The sequence below is a fragment of the Haliotis cracherodii genome, unplaced genomic scaffold, assembly GCF_022045235.1.
Source record: "Haliotis cracherodii isolate W230 unplaced genomic scaffold, xgHalCrac1.p SCAF_15, whole genome shotgun sequence".
NCBI classification, from domain to species: domain Eukaryota; kingdom Metazoa; phylum Mollusca; class Gastropoda; order Lepetellida; family Haliotidae; genus Haliotis; species Haliotis cracherodii.
The window spans coordinates 35,240,644-35,257,811 of NW_027266270.1; the positions used below are offsets into that span (position 1 = coordinate 35,240,644).

The 17,168-nt window shown below is 40.2% G+C and overlaps 1 protein-coding gene across 1 annotated transcript; it reads right to left on the minus strand.

Annotated features, from left to right (window-relative positions):
• Positions 1 to 12,087: 12,087 nt before the first annotated feature.
• LOC139462141 (uncharacterized) lies at positions 12,088 to 16,826 on the minus strand. The gene is made up of 4 exons (XM_071243645.1): positions 16,771 to 16,826; positions 15,575 to 15,588; positions 13,396 to 13,569; positions 12,088 to 12,230 (listed from the first exon to the last, which is right to left on the minus strand). Exons 1-4 carry the CDS (start codon positions 16,824 to 16,826, stop codon positions 12,088 to 12,090), a joined length of 387 nt encoding a protein of 128 aa, XP_071099746.1.
• Positions 16,827 to 17,168: the final 342 nt, after the last annotated feature.

The following is a 17,168-nucleotide window of genomic DNA, read 5'->3' on the forward strand; positions in this document are numbered from 1 at the left end:
CGTCAGAAGTTGAAGATCAGAGACGTCTACGAAGGTGGTTGAGCTGGAGGAGCTGTATTCAATCCTGCAAGAGTGGGACAGATACAGCAGATCAGTATGTGAGGAAGGATTTGCAGTCAGAAATCTGAAACTGACATTCCGGTTAGGGAAGCTATGTGCTCTTGTTTTGTGTAAAATTTAAAATTGAAAAATATAATTTATTTATATCAAGTACTGAGGATATGTTATGTAATTCAGACATCTGGTTGCAGCTCTCAAAACAATGTTCCAGCAATATCCCGACACACAAATACACAACACACCACCATACGTGTGATTGAGTACCATTTGGGCAAGAAACCTACTTACGTTTACACTCAAGGTCATTTCTCAAACGAGAAGATATATAACTGAACCACACTTCGTAGAGAAATACAGAACGTTTTAGAAGTTTTGGATTGGACATAAATCACACACTTAGTTGAAATGTTACCCTAGAAACTTAAAAACCGAAAATTTTAAATTAATAAACCGTAAAAGGCACCTGTTCAGCAGTTCATCTGTATAGTACCTTTTGTTTTATCCCGGTAACACCAAATCTCAAAATTATATACATGAATAGCAAAAGACAAAGGAATCACAGTTGACTTGATATTTGAACGTATCCCGACGTCAATGGCCAAAATGATCGATGTTTCAGAGTCTGTGGTTAGCAGATTATGGAACAGATACCAACAAACCAAAAATGTTGACGATCGGCCCTGTTCAGGGCGTCCCAAGTCAACGATAAGGGTACAGGATCTATTGATCCGAAACCAGGCTCCACCAAATCGAACTCAAACAGAGAGCCTAATTGCTGCAGACTTTCATCAGGCCACTGAGTACGAGTTACAGGTCACCCGATTAGAAATCGTCTTCATACAGCTCCATGCTCGACTGTTGTTTGTTGTGCCGCCCCCTACAAATCGTAATATTGCCAACAGACGTCAATGGTGTACACAACGTCGGAATTGGGTTTCGCTGGCCACGTGTCATGTTTTCAGATGAGTCCCGGTTCATGTTGCACTTCATCGATAGGCGTGGTCGTGCCTGGCAACGTTGCAATGAACGTCAAGCCAATGTCAACCTGAGACCTCATGACAGATCTGGCGGGGGATCATTTTTGGTGTGGGGTGACATCACTATAACTGAGGGAACCCGAATTCATATTGTGCAAGGAAGGGTCACTGGACAGTACTACTGGGACAACATACTGACATATTTTAATGTCCCGTTTGCAAGGCGTGCCATGCACGAATCGTCAATGCATACCTCAAGCAGCACAACATTCAAAGAATTGCAGACCCGTGGAATGTTCGTGGTCGCCTTCTCAGAGAGCGTGTGCGACAGCCTCAAAATCTAGATGAAATGTTCTTGTTTCTCCGCGATGAATGGCGCCGCATCCCAAGAGCTTCCACCGGGAACATGAAATGCAGCATGCACAGACGGCACCAGGGTCACACACGTTAGGATAGAATACTAACTTTTATGTTATGTCCCCGAAGTGGACACCGTAGTTTCTCTACTTACCGTAAATCCTATAAACACCGGTTCAATCGAAGAGACATCAAGAAGAGGCATTTGAAATTATACTCAATATAGGATGAGTCAAAGGACTTCCGAAAAAAATACAATAAAAGCGACAAAAACTCTTTCAATAATCAAAGTGGGTAAGGTCTAACGCCGATAAACCTAGAAAATTAATCGGGGCGAACCGGGATTCGAACCCACGATCACTGATGTCTAGCTTGTTCAAGGGACGCAACTCTGCAAAGCGAATAACGGTGCCTAGACGACCGGGTCACCATAACCTCTTCAATAATCATGAGAAATCTGTTCTAAAAGCAGTCGATTTTACTATTCCAACTATATGACGAGCTCTTTATGAAGTATAACAAGCACGGGAATTTATTGAATGTATTTTATCGAAGGCACCAACACGGTTCTAAAATGCAGCAAGACAAAATAAGGTCAACTTAGGAGAGACAGAGAGTAAAAGAGTTAAAACAAATAGTAATGTGCCGCACCTCACATTAGTAACATGATAGCAATACATAATATGATTGAATGGGTATAGTTTTACACCACGTTTAGCAATATCACGACGGGAGACCCCGTAAACGGGCTTCGCACATTATACCCATGTGGGGAATCGAACCCGGACCTTCGGAATGACGAGTGAACGGTCTAGCTACGAGGCTACCCCATCGCCTCCATACTATAAACAAGGAAACCTTATGGATGAACAGCTTCTGTTTCACAACTGAGGCGCTGTGACGGTGTAGATTCCAAAATGTCTATCACTTGCTTGATAAAGATGTCAATCGTCATAGTCACCACACAAGGAAGAAATACATATTAATATATTCACACAGACTTTATAGGCCTTTCGTGCTGTTGATTACGTTCCGCATCCCTGAACGAGTAATGCATACGATGTAATGAGGTTTCATATTCTAATCTCTTCCATACAACATAACTGTTTCGTGTCTTTTTGTATCATTTGTTCCTGTATGTCTATAGAAATCGCAATCTTGTATATACTATGGAATATTGCCAGGGAAATTCTCACGATCTCGCCCTTTGGAAACAAGTTAAATGTATCAAAAGTGCAAGGACATGAGAAAGTCCCTTACAGTATTCCATAGTATGCAAATCAAACATGAACATTACTTTACAAAGGAATCCACAAGAGATTATCTCGATGAACATCAAATATTTCTAAATCACAATTGAAGCTTATCATTTTCAATGGTCTGCCCGATGCCAACAATGTGAGAGACATATACCAAACAAACACTCACCTTCAGGAAATGGCTTCTCGTCTTCTCCTCCCATACTGTGAACAGCCTTATAAAGCCAACAGGTGGATAGGTGGCTGCCAATCAAACTGCAGCGAATATACGTGGCGGTTATTATTTTAATTTAATTATATATATTAGTCGTCTCCATCAGTTTATTAACTGATTCCAAGTATGTGATGACTACTTTGATAGATTTCTGAAGTTGATGAAATATGTATCACTGAAATTGATGCTTAGTTGCAGGGCTGGTGTCCATTGCTTTTATTGACTGTATGTTTATTCATTTTATCATCTCATACATTAATATAGTACTCGTATACCCCCGTGACAGTACCATCGCCCGATTCTGTGTTGTTCTTTTACTATTTGACAGTTAGAATATTTAAAATACCACGCCACCTCTTTGCTTCACATGAACGGCTTTGAAAAATAATACAAATATCTGAGTTGCAGAACAAACACATACTTTTTTTTTTTTTATTGTATGCCATTTCTTTGTTGTTTGTTGTTTTGATTTCTGGGTTAACTTATTGTTTCAAGTTGGAAGTTGACACGTAACAATATAAAGGTTTCAACTGACCAATATGTGCTGAGATCGATGTTATTTCAAACCATCCGGAGATCATTGTTATTTGTGTTTCTGTAAAATGTTGATAAATACTTGTGAAAAAGATTTATCACAAACATATTTTTTCATCATCAACTGTCTGTCAGAACACTGTTACATAAATTAGTAAACGTGGGACATATATTAAGACTCCTAAATGTATGCCAACGTTGTGTATGGTCGTTTGGATTTTGGCTTTTCCTTACCCTCTATAAGAAACAGCAATCTGGAGCCTGATAACGGTGTCAGAATCGTCCCTATATACAATTAAGCAGCAGTTGTTATCCACAAACTTGTACGTTTTCTTATTTACTCACCAACTTCTAGAATGCCAATCAAACAGTTAACAGATATATTGACAAGTTATCTACAATGGAATGCCATATTCTCTAGAGAATGTCCTGTAATTATTGGTGTAAGACAAGGATACGTGTTGTCCCAAACATTGTTTTCTGTGTTCATATATGATGTGGGAGGTGAAATTAAAAGCCGCAGTTGTGGCACTGACATTGATGGTTCTGCATTACACATTCTCTTTTAAAACTACAAATGATCATTATTGACATCTGTCTATTGGTAGGTCGTGTCTGATATATTTACTTGTAACAATATAAAATACACTTAAACCACTAAAAATATTTGGACTTCAATTATACAGGTTTGTTAATACTTTCAAATGAACCCTTAATATCAGGAAATGTACATTTAAATCAATCAGGATTTACTATGAAGCGTTTTTAACATTGTTTCATGCCGATATATCTCTGAGATACATGTATTGCCATTTCGACACAAAATATTAAATTAACTCTCACAATAACTTGGATCAGTCCAGTCTATCATAAGGGTTTTCAGGAATAGGGAATAGAAGTGGAAACATTTCAAGTCGGTTTCTCCATCTTTTCTAGGAAAAGAATTGCTTCTTTCTAGGGAAAACCTCTCAGCCCAACCCGTGATCAGACTTTATTAAAGGTGTGTCCCTAAAATACCCTATTTCATGGAATAATAATGTGATGAAACTGCCGGTACCACTATGCACCATTTTAAGACATTCGACCCATGACCAATAAGTTATAATATATATTAACATCATAATTAATATTGATTTAGAAACACAGATGATGTGGAGACTTGGAACTAATAGAGCACAATAACGTAGTAAGTACAACCTAGCAGTGATCTGATTCGCCTTGGACGTGTTGGACGTCTAATGTTTATAAGGGTGACATTCTCATATAACAAATAACGCTCTTGACACACTGATGAAGTATAGTCTTTCAGGGTGGGCTTACATTCATATACATATACGTTTACAAATATATGAAGTTAATTAGAAAGTGTGACTTCGAGAACTGATGTTCATACATTAGGCTCACTCTATGCTGAATCAATCCATAAAACAGTATGGAATATGAAAGAATTCATGGTCCCGGGCCCCTTGAAGAAATTGCCGGATGAGAGAGCATAGTTGTGTTTGTGGGCTGGGGTATGGGGGCGGTTAACGTGGTGGGGCGTGGGTGTAAAAAACCTTTGAATAATGCATACATCCAAACAGTGAATGTCATCAAATTGTGATAAACGGTACAGTGCTATACCATCCAGCCGTCATGTGTGATTCAGGAATATATGTGATGCAGGAGTATGTGTGATGCAGGGGTATGTGTGATGCAGGGGTATGTGTGATGCAGGGGTATGTGTGACTCAGGGGTATGTGTGACTCAGGGGTGTGTGTGATGCAGGGGTGTGTGTGATGCAGGGGTATGTGTGATGCAGGGGTATGTGTGATGCAGGGGTATGTGTGATGCAGGGGTATTTGTGATGCAGGGGTATGTGTGATGCAGGGGTGTGTGTGATGCAGGGGTATGTTTGATGCAGGGGTATGTGTGACTCAGGGGTGTGTGTGATTCAGGGGTATGTGTGACTCAGGGGTGTGTGTGACTCAGGGGTATGTGTGACTCAGGGGTATGTGTGATACAGGGGTATGTGTGACTCAGGGGTATGTGTGATGCAGGGGTGTGTGTGACTCAGGGGTATGTGTGATGCAGGGGTATGTGTGATGCAGGGGTATGTGTGATGCAGGGGTATTTGTGATGCAGGGGTATGTGTGATGCAGGTGTGTGTGTGATGCAGGGGTATGTTTGATGCAGGGGTATGTGTGACTCAGGGGTGTGTGTGATTCAGGGGTATGTGTGACTCAGGGGTGTGTGTGATGCAGGGGTATGTGTGACTCAGGGGTATGTGTGATTCAGGGGTATGTGTGACTCAGGGGTGTGTGTGATTCAGGGGTATGTGCGATGCAGGTGTATGTGTGATGCAGGGGTATGTGTGATCAATATGATGCAGGGGTATGTAAGTTCGCTCGTTACGTCGAAGACCCGGGTTTGATTCCCGACGTGGGTACAATGTGTGAAGCACATTTGTGGTGTCCCCCGCCGTGATAGTGCTGGAAAATTGCTAAAAGCGGCGTAAATCCTCACTCACTCACTCCAAACTACAAAAACAACTATAGGTCATTATCAAAATTTATGAGACGTAAATTATCAACCATAGCATGGTTAACGCCGGAAAAAACACTTGAATATGATGATTCTCAATTAGGTTTAAGAGGTAAAACGTAATTATGAATTACAGCAAACTATGGCTATAACGAACACGCTTATAACGAACTGACGGATTTAACGAACTATCTTTTTGGTCCTGTCTATTTGCTGTATATATTCCAAACATTTGCTTATAACGAACTACGGTTAAAACGAATTAAAATTAGTGGTCCCTTTGAGTTCTTTATAACCGTAGTTTACTGTAGTGATAATCACTACTTAAACTGTAAAACTATATCCAATACAAACAAACCACTTTTTTAGCTTTGATAGTTTCACATTTTGAAATGATCAAAGTATGTTGTAAATATTCGGAAAAAGCCAAATGAAAATAAACAATCAATATGCTCCCAAATATTTAATTATTAGTTATTAAGTATTCACCTTTATTTAAAATACTAATGTTTGTATAAGCTAGAATACAACTAGGGTCGCAACTTCTCGAGACAAAATCACTGTCTGAGTAACGATACATGAGATAATTATATCACACATGAGATGAAGTATCATCTATGTAGATCGGAGTTTCATTCACGCAGATGTAACTATCATCCATGTAGATCGGAGTTTCATCCAAGCAGATGTATGTATCATCTATGTAGATTGGAGTTTCATCTACGTCGGTGTAACTATCATCTATGTAGATCGGAGTTTCATCCACGTCGATGTAACTATCACCTATGTAGATCGGAGTTTCATCCACGCAGATGTAAGTATCATCTATGTAGATCGGAGTTTCATCCACGTCGATGTAACTATCATCTATGTAGATCGGAGTTTCATCCACGTCGATGTAACTATCATCTATGTAGATCGGAGTTTCATCCACGTCGATGTAACTATCACCTATGTAGATCGGAGTTTCATCCAAGTAGATGTAAGTATCATCTATGTAGATCGGAGTTTCATCCACGCAGATGTAAGTATCATCTATGTAGATCGGAGTTTCATCCACGTCGATGTAACTATCATCTATGTAGATCGGAGTTTCATCCAGGTCGATGTAACTATCATCTATGTAGATCGGAGTTTCATCCACGTCGATGTAACTATCACCTATGTAGATCGGAGTTTCATCCAAGCAGATGTAAGTATCATCTATGTAGATTGGAGTTTCATCCACGCAGATATAACTATCATCTATGTAGATCGGAGTTTCATCCACGCAGATGTAACTATCATCCATGTAGATCGGAGTTTCATCTACGTCGATGTAAGTATCATCTATGTAGATCGGAGTTTCATCTACGTCGATGTAACTATCATCTAGTATGTAGATCGGAGTTTCATCCACGTAGATGTAACTATCATCTATGTAGATCGGAGTTTCATCCACGTCGATGTAACTATCATCTATGTAGATCGGAGTTTCATCTATGTCGATGTAACTATCATCTATGTAGATCGGAGTTTCATCCACGCAGATATAACTATCATCTATGTAGATCGGAGTTTCATCCACGTCGATGTAACTATCATCTATGTAGATCGGAGTTTCATCCACGCAGATGTAACTATCATCTATGTAGATCGGAGTTTCATCCAAGCAGATGTAAGTATCATCTATGTAGATCGGAGTTTCATCCACGCAGATGTAAGTATCATCCATGTAGATCGGAGTTTCATCAAAGCAGATGTAAGTATCATCTATGTAGATCGGAGTTTCATCCACGCAGATGTAACTATCATCTATGTAGATCGGAGTTTCATCTACGTCGATTTAAGTATCATCTATGTAGATTGGAGTTTCATCCACGCAGATGTAAGTATCATCTATGTAGATCGGAGTTTCATCCACGTCGATGTAACTATCATCTATGTAGATCGGAGTTTCATCCACGCAGATGTAAGTATCATCTATGTAGATCGGAGTTTCATCCACGCATATGTAAGTATCATCTATGTAGATCAGAGTTTCATCCAAGCAGATGTAAGTATCATCTATGTAGATTGGAGTTTCATCCACGCAGATGTAAGTATCATCTATGTAGATCGGAGTTTCATCCACGCAGATGTAACTATCATCTATGTAGATCGGAGTTTCATCCACGCAGATGTAACTATCATCTATGTAGATCGGAGTTTCATCCACGCAGATGTAAGTATCATCTATGTAGATCGGAGTTTCATCCACGTAGATGTAACTATCATCTATGTAGATCGGGGTTTCATCCACGTAGATGTAAGTATCATCTATGTAGATCGGAGTTTCATCCAAGCAGATGTAAGTATCATCTATGTAGATCGGAGTTTCATCCACGCAGATGTAAGTATCATCTATGTAGATCGGAGTTTCATCCACGTCGATGTAACTATCATCTATGTAGATCGGAGTTTCATCCAGGTCGATGTAACTATCATCTATGTAGATCGGAGTTTCATCCACGTCGATGTAACTATCACCTATGTAGATCGGAGTTTCATCCACGCAGATGTAACTATCATCTATGTAGATCGGAGTTTCATCTACGTCGATGTAAGTATCATCTATGTAGATCGGAGTTTCATCTACGTCGATGTAACTATCATCTAGTATGTAGATCGGAGTTTCATCCAAACAGATGTAACTATCATCTATGTAGATCGGAGTTTCATCCACGTCGATGTAACTATCATCTATGTAGATCGGAGTTTCATCTATGTCGATGTAACTATCATCTATGTAGATCGGAGTTTCATCCACGCAGATGTAACTATCATCTATGTAGATCGGAGTTTCATCCACGTCGATGTAAGTATCATCTATGTAGATCGGAGTTTCATCCACGCAGATGTAACTATCATCTATGTAGATCGGAGTTTCATCCAAGCAGATGTAAGTATCATCTATGTAGATCGGAGTTTCATCCACGCAGATGTAAGTATCATCCATGTAGATCGGAGTTTCATCAAAGCAGATGTAAGTATCATCTATGTAGATCGGAGTTTCATCCACGCAGATGTAACTATCATCTATGTAGATCGGAGTTTCATCTACGTCGATGTAAGTATCATCTATGTAGATCGGAGTTTCATCCACGCAGATGTAAGTATCATCTATGTAGATCGGAGTTTCATCCACGTCGATGTAACTATCATCTATGTAGATCGGAGTTTCATCCACGCAGATGTAACTATCATCTATGTAGATCGGAGTTTCATCCACGCATATGTAAGTATCATCTATGTAGATCAGAGTTTCATCCAAGCAGATGTAAGTATCATCTATGTAGATTGGAGTTTCATCCACGCAGATGTAAGTATCATCTATGTAGATCGGAGTTTCATCCACGCAGATGTAACTATCATCTATGTAGATCGGAGTTTCATCCACGCAGATGTAAGTATCATCTATGTAGATCGGAGTTTCATCCACGCAGATGTAAGTATCATCTATGTAGATCGGAGTTTCATCCACGTAGATGTAACTATCATCTATGTAGATCGGGGTTTCATCCACGTAGATGTAAGTATCATCTATGTAGATCAGAGTTTCATCCACGCAGATGTAAGTATCATCTATGTAGAAGGTACTAGACGTTAGAAGGTATTAGGCGTTAGAAGGTGTAGGGCGTTAGAAGGTATTGGGCGTTAGAACGCACTGGGCGTTAGAAGGTATAGGTAGTTAGAAAGTATAGGGCGTTAGAAGGTACTGGGCGTTAGAAGATATTGGGCGTTAGAAGGCACTGGGTGTTAGAAGGTATAGGTAGTTAGAAGGTATAGGGCGTGAGAAGGTATAGGGCGTTAGAAGGTATTTGGCGTTAGAAGGTATTAAGCGTTAGAAGGTACTGGGCGTTAGAAGGATTGGCCGTTAGAAGGTATAGGGCGTTAGAACTAATTGAGCGATAGATACGTATCAAAAAGTGTGTATGGTTTACATAAATTCTCATTATTTCAAAAGTGTCGGTCCAAAACTTGAATCCATCACATTTCTTGCCTTGTACCATGAATAAAAAAGTCTAATTGACCACTGACACTTTTCTCTGTATTGTTATTTTTGGACACAGTTTCTAAAGCAATAAATTCCTCGTCTGTGCGGTTTCGTTCTCAATTTCTTGGGAAGCACATACAAAGTCTTCCTCAGAGGAATCATTGCCTATTTGTGTTTCAGATTTCTCAGAATCAGGTTTTGGATTGTCTTAATTTATTAAGTTCCTGTGACTCCAATATTTTAGTGTATTTTTTAAACAAGTAAAGTTTGGTTTTCAATATCTTAGTATATGTATGGAATCAAGTCACAAAAACGCAACTGCTACAGAAAAGCATGCATTCCATGCAAAAGTTGACATTTATGCAAGCCCCATGCATTTCACTACACAAGAATGGGTGTAAAAACATGTGCGTTCACGGGATTCCATATGCATTGTTTAGCATCGTGCTGACAACAACCATTCAGAAAAACAACAAAATTACGCAATTATTCAACATTACGAAATGCCCGAAAATAAGCGTCTGTGAGCCATTGGTATGCTTGAAGCAGGATCGAGTCAACGTGATGTTGCAAGACAATTTAACGTCCACAGAAACACCTTTGGTGTTTATGGAAACGTTGGCAACAGACGAATGCAGTCAAAGACCATCCTCGGAGTGGCAGGCCACGCGTAACCAATAATCGACAAGACAACTGGATTCGAACAACACACCTACGAAATCGATTCCAGCCAGCAACAGTGACTGCAAGAAGCATCCCTGGCCTTCGACGAATATCTTCACAACTGTACGTCGCCGCCTCAGATGTGCATGGATTGTCGCCAGAAGACCCACCAGACGTCCCAATTGTCAACCACGTGTTACACAAACACTCCAGAAACATCGAAACATGCTCCAGCAGATATGGACAGATATCCCACATGACTTTGTGCGACGCCTGGTCCATTCCATGAGACAAAGATGTGTTGCTTGCATCGCAACCAGAGGTCGACACACACGCTATTGATTTGTAAACTGACATTTAGCATGTTCATGGTTTTTTTATGAAATCACGCATTTTCTGAAGTCAGTATGGCAAATTAAACCATTTGAACACTTACAGCAGTCTTTTATCTGTTGCAAACCGAAATTGTTTCAGATTTGGTAAAAAACATAACTTTGCATTAAATCTTATTCAATGTCATAGGAACTTTTGTTGTTCAGTATATGTCTGTTAGATCAAATAGTACATTTAGCTTCTCGAGAGAATTTGGTCTGGGTAGGAAATATTTCATCACCGGAGTCGCTCGACATACTCACTGTACGTTCTTTCGCAATGTTGCAACGAACGTGCACGGGTTTACGCCGCCTCACAAAGGTCTCCAATAGTAATTTGGCAAAAATGAAACTTAAGTTAATGACATCTGAAGTTTATAGAGAAAGCAATGTGTGACTTCCTCATAGATAACATATATGTGAACATTGGGGATAGGACAACTCCAACTTCCACTTTCTATGGGGTCAACTTCTCCTTTGTGTCGAGTAATAGTCCAGAGGCTGCTGTCGAGCATGCGCGTTCCCACGAATATTTGAAAAAGCATCATACGCCTCAAGGCCTCAGTAAAGCTGTAAAAACCTTTTATGATAGACATTTTGATAACATTTCCAAATTGAACGCATACAATAATCATGTCCTATGCAATTCCTTATTTTGACTTGTACCAGATGTTCCCGTGTTTTTAGGTGAACAATTGATTTGCCTTTGCATGTGTTCGTGACTGTAGGGCAGGATTCGGTCACCTCTTCGTAAACACCTGTTATCAAAACTATTTGATAGTGATATATACATAATATGCTTATGCTATAGTAGGAATCGTACAATATACCGTTAGAGGGTTTTGTCGCTTTTAATCCAGTGTAGAGGCAGGATACCTGTAGACCTAATCGCGCCCAATTGAACTTGAATCTAACACGCCTCGTGGTGTACTAACACATTCAACTCACTAACAGTAACACAGTACCTCGACGAACAGATCCTTATGATTGAAGAGTGTCCATTGCACCTTACAACCTGGCCCTGTTGGGTGGAGATGTGATTGTGATAAATATGCCAAGACTGGGTTATGCGAACAAGGTATTTATTCGTTCATGAATGACGTCATGTTTTCTTTCAGCGGCAGCTACTGGAACAGTGGGACCACACCGTTGCTGTAGGGCACTGCACGAGTAAGGCGGCGTTGTTTTCGCAGTGGTAGTACGATGTATTGCTTTTGGGATTGGGGATGTCGGAAATACACCCTTGCCGGCAAACACCTGACGAAAACAACAGTATATATTGATGGGACCTAACACGAAGTTAACACTAAAACATAAAGAGAGCTGACTCCAAAAAGAAATATTATCTTTCGCTCGCTGTCATATAAGATATGATAAAAAAAATTGTATATCAAATTGATATTATTATTAATGAGATGCCCTAAATTTGTCTTCATATCGTCACTCTGTAGACAACAAGAAACATATCTTAATGTAAAAAGGAATTCAGTCATTCTTGTGGGATTTTATATGTCAATTATCTTAAATCCATAATGTAACACACACTGCTGTTACTGCTGATTACCTGACATCCGTTGAAGCATGTTGTGTGTCAGAAACAGCCATACCTACATAGATCCTCAAGTCTCCAATGTTCGCAGTAGAGGAATCTGTGATTTTAGCGACTGAGCCGTGACTCTGAGTAGCAAATAGAGAACAACCTTTGGACAGCTGCCAGCCCTGCCCCATAAACCAAGTCTGAACCCAACCCGGATTTGTTTGTACAGCCCCGCCCCATAAACCCAGTCTGACCCCCAGCTGGATCTGTTTGTACAACCCTGCCTCATAGACCCAGTCTGAACCCCAGCTAGATCTGTTTGTACAGCCCCGCCCCATAGACCCAGTCTGAACCCCAGCTGGATCTGTTTGTACAGCCCTGCCTCATAGACCCAGTCTGAACCCCAGCTAGATCTGTTTGTACAGCCCTGCCTCATAGACCCAGTCTGAACCCCCAGCTGGATCTGTTTGTACAACCCTGCCTCATAGACCCAGTCTGACCCCCAGCTGGATCTGTTTGTACAGCCCCGCCCCATAGACCCAGTCTGAACCCCAGCCGGGTCTGTTTGAACAGCCCTGCCTCATAGACCCAGTCTGAACCCCAGCTGGATCTGTTTGTACAGCCCCGCCTCATAGACCCAGTCTGAACCCCAGCTGGATCTGTTTGTACAGCCCTGCCCCATAGACACAGTCTGAACCCCAGCCGGATCTGTGTGTACTGAAGTACTGTATTCCACAAGATATGCGAACTTGGAGGGTATAAAAAACTGTACATATTCTTTGATTTAATGCTGAAGTTTAGTTTTCAGTTGTGTCTGTGAGACACATGACGTCTATTTTAATCATTGTTATTTCTTTGTGAAAATAATTAAAAAATCGATCCCACCTGCACAACTCTTGTTGTTGCACTCTTCAATAGTCGTTGCAGAGCCCCCTGATATTGGCTTACAGAATAAACCTCCCACACACGGTCTCCTTTTCCGTATAGTTTGAGTTCCTTCGCCGCACAGAGCGTTACACTCACCAGCAGTCTCAGTCCATTGACCCCAGTTTCCCCATACTGCGAACATGACGGTCAAAGTATCATCATATAGACATATATCATCATATAGACACATATCATAATATCGACACAGTATCATCATATAGACACAGTATCATCATATAGCCATATAGACACACATCGTCATATAGACACAGTATCACCATATAGACACAGTATCATGATATTGTCACATATCATCATATAGACACAGTATCATCATACAGACACAGTATCATCATATAGACACAGTATCATCATATAGGCACAGTATCATGACCTAAACACATAACATCATATAGACACAGTATCATATAGACACCGTATCATCATGTAGACAACAGTATCATCATACATACACAGTATCATCATATAGACACATATCATAATATCGACACAGTATCATCATATAGACACAGTATCATCATATAGTCATATAGACACATATCGTCATATAGACACGGTATCACCATATAGACACAGTATCATGATATTGTCACATATCATCATATAGATACAGTATCATCATACAGACACAGTATCATCATATAGACACAGCATCATCATATAGACACAGTATCATGACCTAGACACATATCATCATAAAGACACATATCATCATATAGTCATAAAGACACATATCATCATATCGACACATATCATCATATAGACACCGTGTCATGAGCATCATCATATACATGTATACACATATCATCCTTTAGGCAGAGTTTGTTACACTTTTTTTATTTGTTATTTAACGCCGCACTCAACAATATTACAACTGTATGACGTCAGTCTGTAAATAATCCAGACAAACCAGTGTATTATGAGCAACGTCCAACGACGTCGGGGTACGATGCAACGCAATCAAATAATTAAGTCACCGGGCCTGACCACCTGTTAGATTCAATGACCCAGGTTGATGAGGACCAATTCTGACCCGGAATCCCTTCGGTGATGTAAGCTGTGTTTGTTAGTTTGTTTGTTTGTTTGTTTAACACAAAACAGCAATATTGCAGCTATATGGCGGCGGTCTGTAAATAATCTGGAACAGACATTCCAGTGACTGAATCTATGCAGTTGGTATAGGATTACACGTTTCAATCTGGAATCCTTATCCAAGTCCACTTTGAATGATATTACGTATACGTATGTGGAGGTAAGTGGTTAAGTAAGAGATTGGTGTGTACATATTAAACGAGGTAGAGATGAGTGAGTGAGTATTGTATTTCGTCGCTTTTAGCAATATTCCAGCAACATCACGGCGGAGGACACCAGAAATGGACTTCACAAGTTAGTACCCATGTGGAGACGCGAACCCGGGTCTCCGCCGTGACGCCGTTATCCGCTACCCCACCGCCCAGGAGGAGATGTCAGGATACATCACCGCATGTGTAACTTTTCATCCCGTATAACAGCTTCGTTATTTACAATACAATTTATACACGAATCCAAAGAGATGTTTCATTCATAACCACTGAACATTCAGGAGGTGTGATCGTGATCGTACATACTAAATATAGTCAATTATGTGTCAGGAGTTGTGGTGGTGATCGTACATACTAAATATAGTCAATTATGTGTCAGGAGTTGTGGTGGTGATCGTACATACTAAATATAGTCAATTATGTGTCAGGAGTTGTGGTGGTGATCGTACATACTAAATATAGTCAATTATGTGTCAGGAGTTGTGGTGGTGATCGTACATACTAAATATAGTCAATTATGTGTCAGGAGTTGTGGTGGTGATCGTACATACGAAATATAGTCAATTATGTGTCAGGAGTTGTGGTGGTGATCGTACATACTAAATATAGTCAATTATGTGTCAGGAGTTGTGGTGGTGATCGTACATACTAAATATAGTCAATTATGTGTCAGGAGTTGTGGTGGTGATCGTACATACTAAATATAGTCAATTATGTGTCAGGAGTTGTGGTGGTGATCGTACATACTAAATATAGTCAATTATGCGTCAGGAGTTGCAGTTACTGAGGAGCTAAATTAAGTTAAAAACTCTCACCCTGTCCGCAGGATCTGAAATGAAAGAACAGGTGACTAAATGGTTGATGTAAATTTCGCTGGATGGCGTCCTCAAAGAGGGAATTATTTCAAATGTATTTGTAACAAAAGGAATAATTGTGCCAATGATCTTTTATGATAAATCATTTTTATAGGAGCATTTCTCCCGCCCTTTCTTTCTTCAAACAATTATCATTTATTTGTATCTGCGAGTGAGTGAATGGGTTTTACGCCGCTTCTAACAGTATTCCAGTTATATCACGGCGTGTTAGTACCTACAGTATAGAACGGTCATAAAAGTTTTCAGATTAAACAAATATGTTTTAGTGTCACCCGATAATGATATGCACGTGGACATTGGTTGAGCACCTCGCCTTTTTCATTGGATGTCTAAGGGACCGACCATTTGATATGGAAACTAGCTATTGTTTCGCTACATCTGCAAAACCAGATTAAATATACTTGAACTATCTGACTAAATATACTTTTGCCTACAACTTGCAACAATGAATTTTTTGTGGCTAACCTTTTTTTCAACAGTCCGAAGCACCAAAACAATTTCAAGCATTTTCTAGATAAAATCCCATCCCTCAAGCAGAGTCGATTTTACGATTTGGACTACATCGTGACAATGTGTTTATGAATCACTATCAAATTGTGATGGTAATAGTGATGATAGCCATGAATATGGGAACACCCCAACTATCGACGGCTGATTGCAAACATACCACTGCCATTATTGCCACAGCAGTAAATCTTACATGCACGTGGAAATCATGTGTCATCGATGAGTTGCACGTAAAGATAGAGGCAATGCGCATGTGCATCGTCAAACGTGGCGTGGTAACATGGCGAGACAATACATGAGTTCAGCACAGTAAGGGCAGTTAGCTGGTAGCATTAGGTCCGGGAAATCTATACGACAGGCTGCAGCAGACAGTCAGCAGTGTGATGTCACGACTGTGGACCCTCTGTAGGCAAACATCTATGGGCAAACGGGATGACACGTGGATGACACGTGGCCGTGGACGAAAGCCTAAACCAACCCTCGTGACGATCGCGAAATATGGCTCATTGCTTTCCACCTGCATCACTTCGGGCTTTCCTCCCACGTGATGTTGACATGCAGTGATATAACTGGAATGCTGTACAGAGCAGCGTTAAACCCAACTCACTAAATCACTCACAGTCACTTACGGAGAGACGACGAAGATGAGAACTAGCACAAGCACTGCTGCATTTAAGGCCTGCATCGTCAGAAGTTGAAGATCAGAGACGTCTACGAAGGTGGTTGAGCTGGAGGAGCTGTATTCAATCCTGCAAGAGTGGGATAGATACAGCAGATCAGTATGTGAGGAAGGATTTGCAGTCAGAAATCTGAAACTGACATTCCGGTTAGGGAAGCTATGTGCTCTTGTTTTGTGTAAAATTTAAAATTTAAAAATATAATTTATTTATATCAAGTACTGAGGATATGTTATGTAATTCAGACATCTGGTTGCAGCTCTCAAAACAATGTTCCAGCAATATCCCGACACACAAATACACAACACACCACCATACGTGTGATTGAGTACCATTTGGGCAAGAAACCT

Bases quoted from the DNA above. Each gene is read 5' to 3' on its own strand.
- LOC139462141 (XM_071243645.1), bottom strand. From the start codon at position 16,826: ATGCAGGCCTTAAATGCAGCAGTGCTTGTGCTAGTTCTCATCTTCGTC. The intron at 12,231-13,395 runs GTGGGATCGATT...TGTTTTCGTCAG, and splicing joins CAACAACAAGAGTTGTGCAG to GTGTTTGCCGGCAAGGGTGT.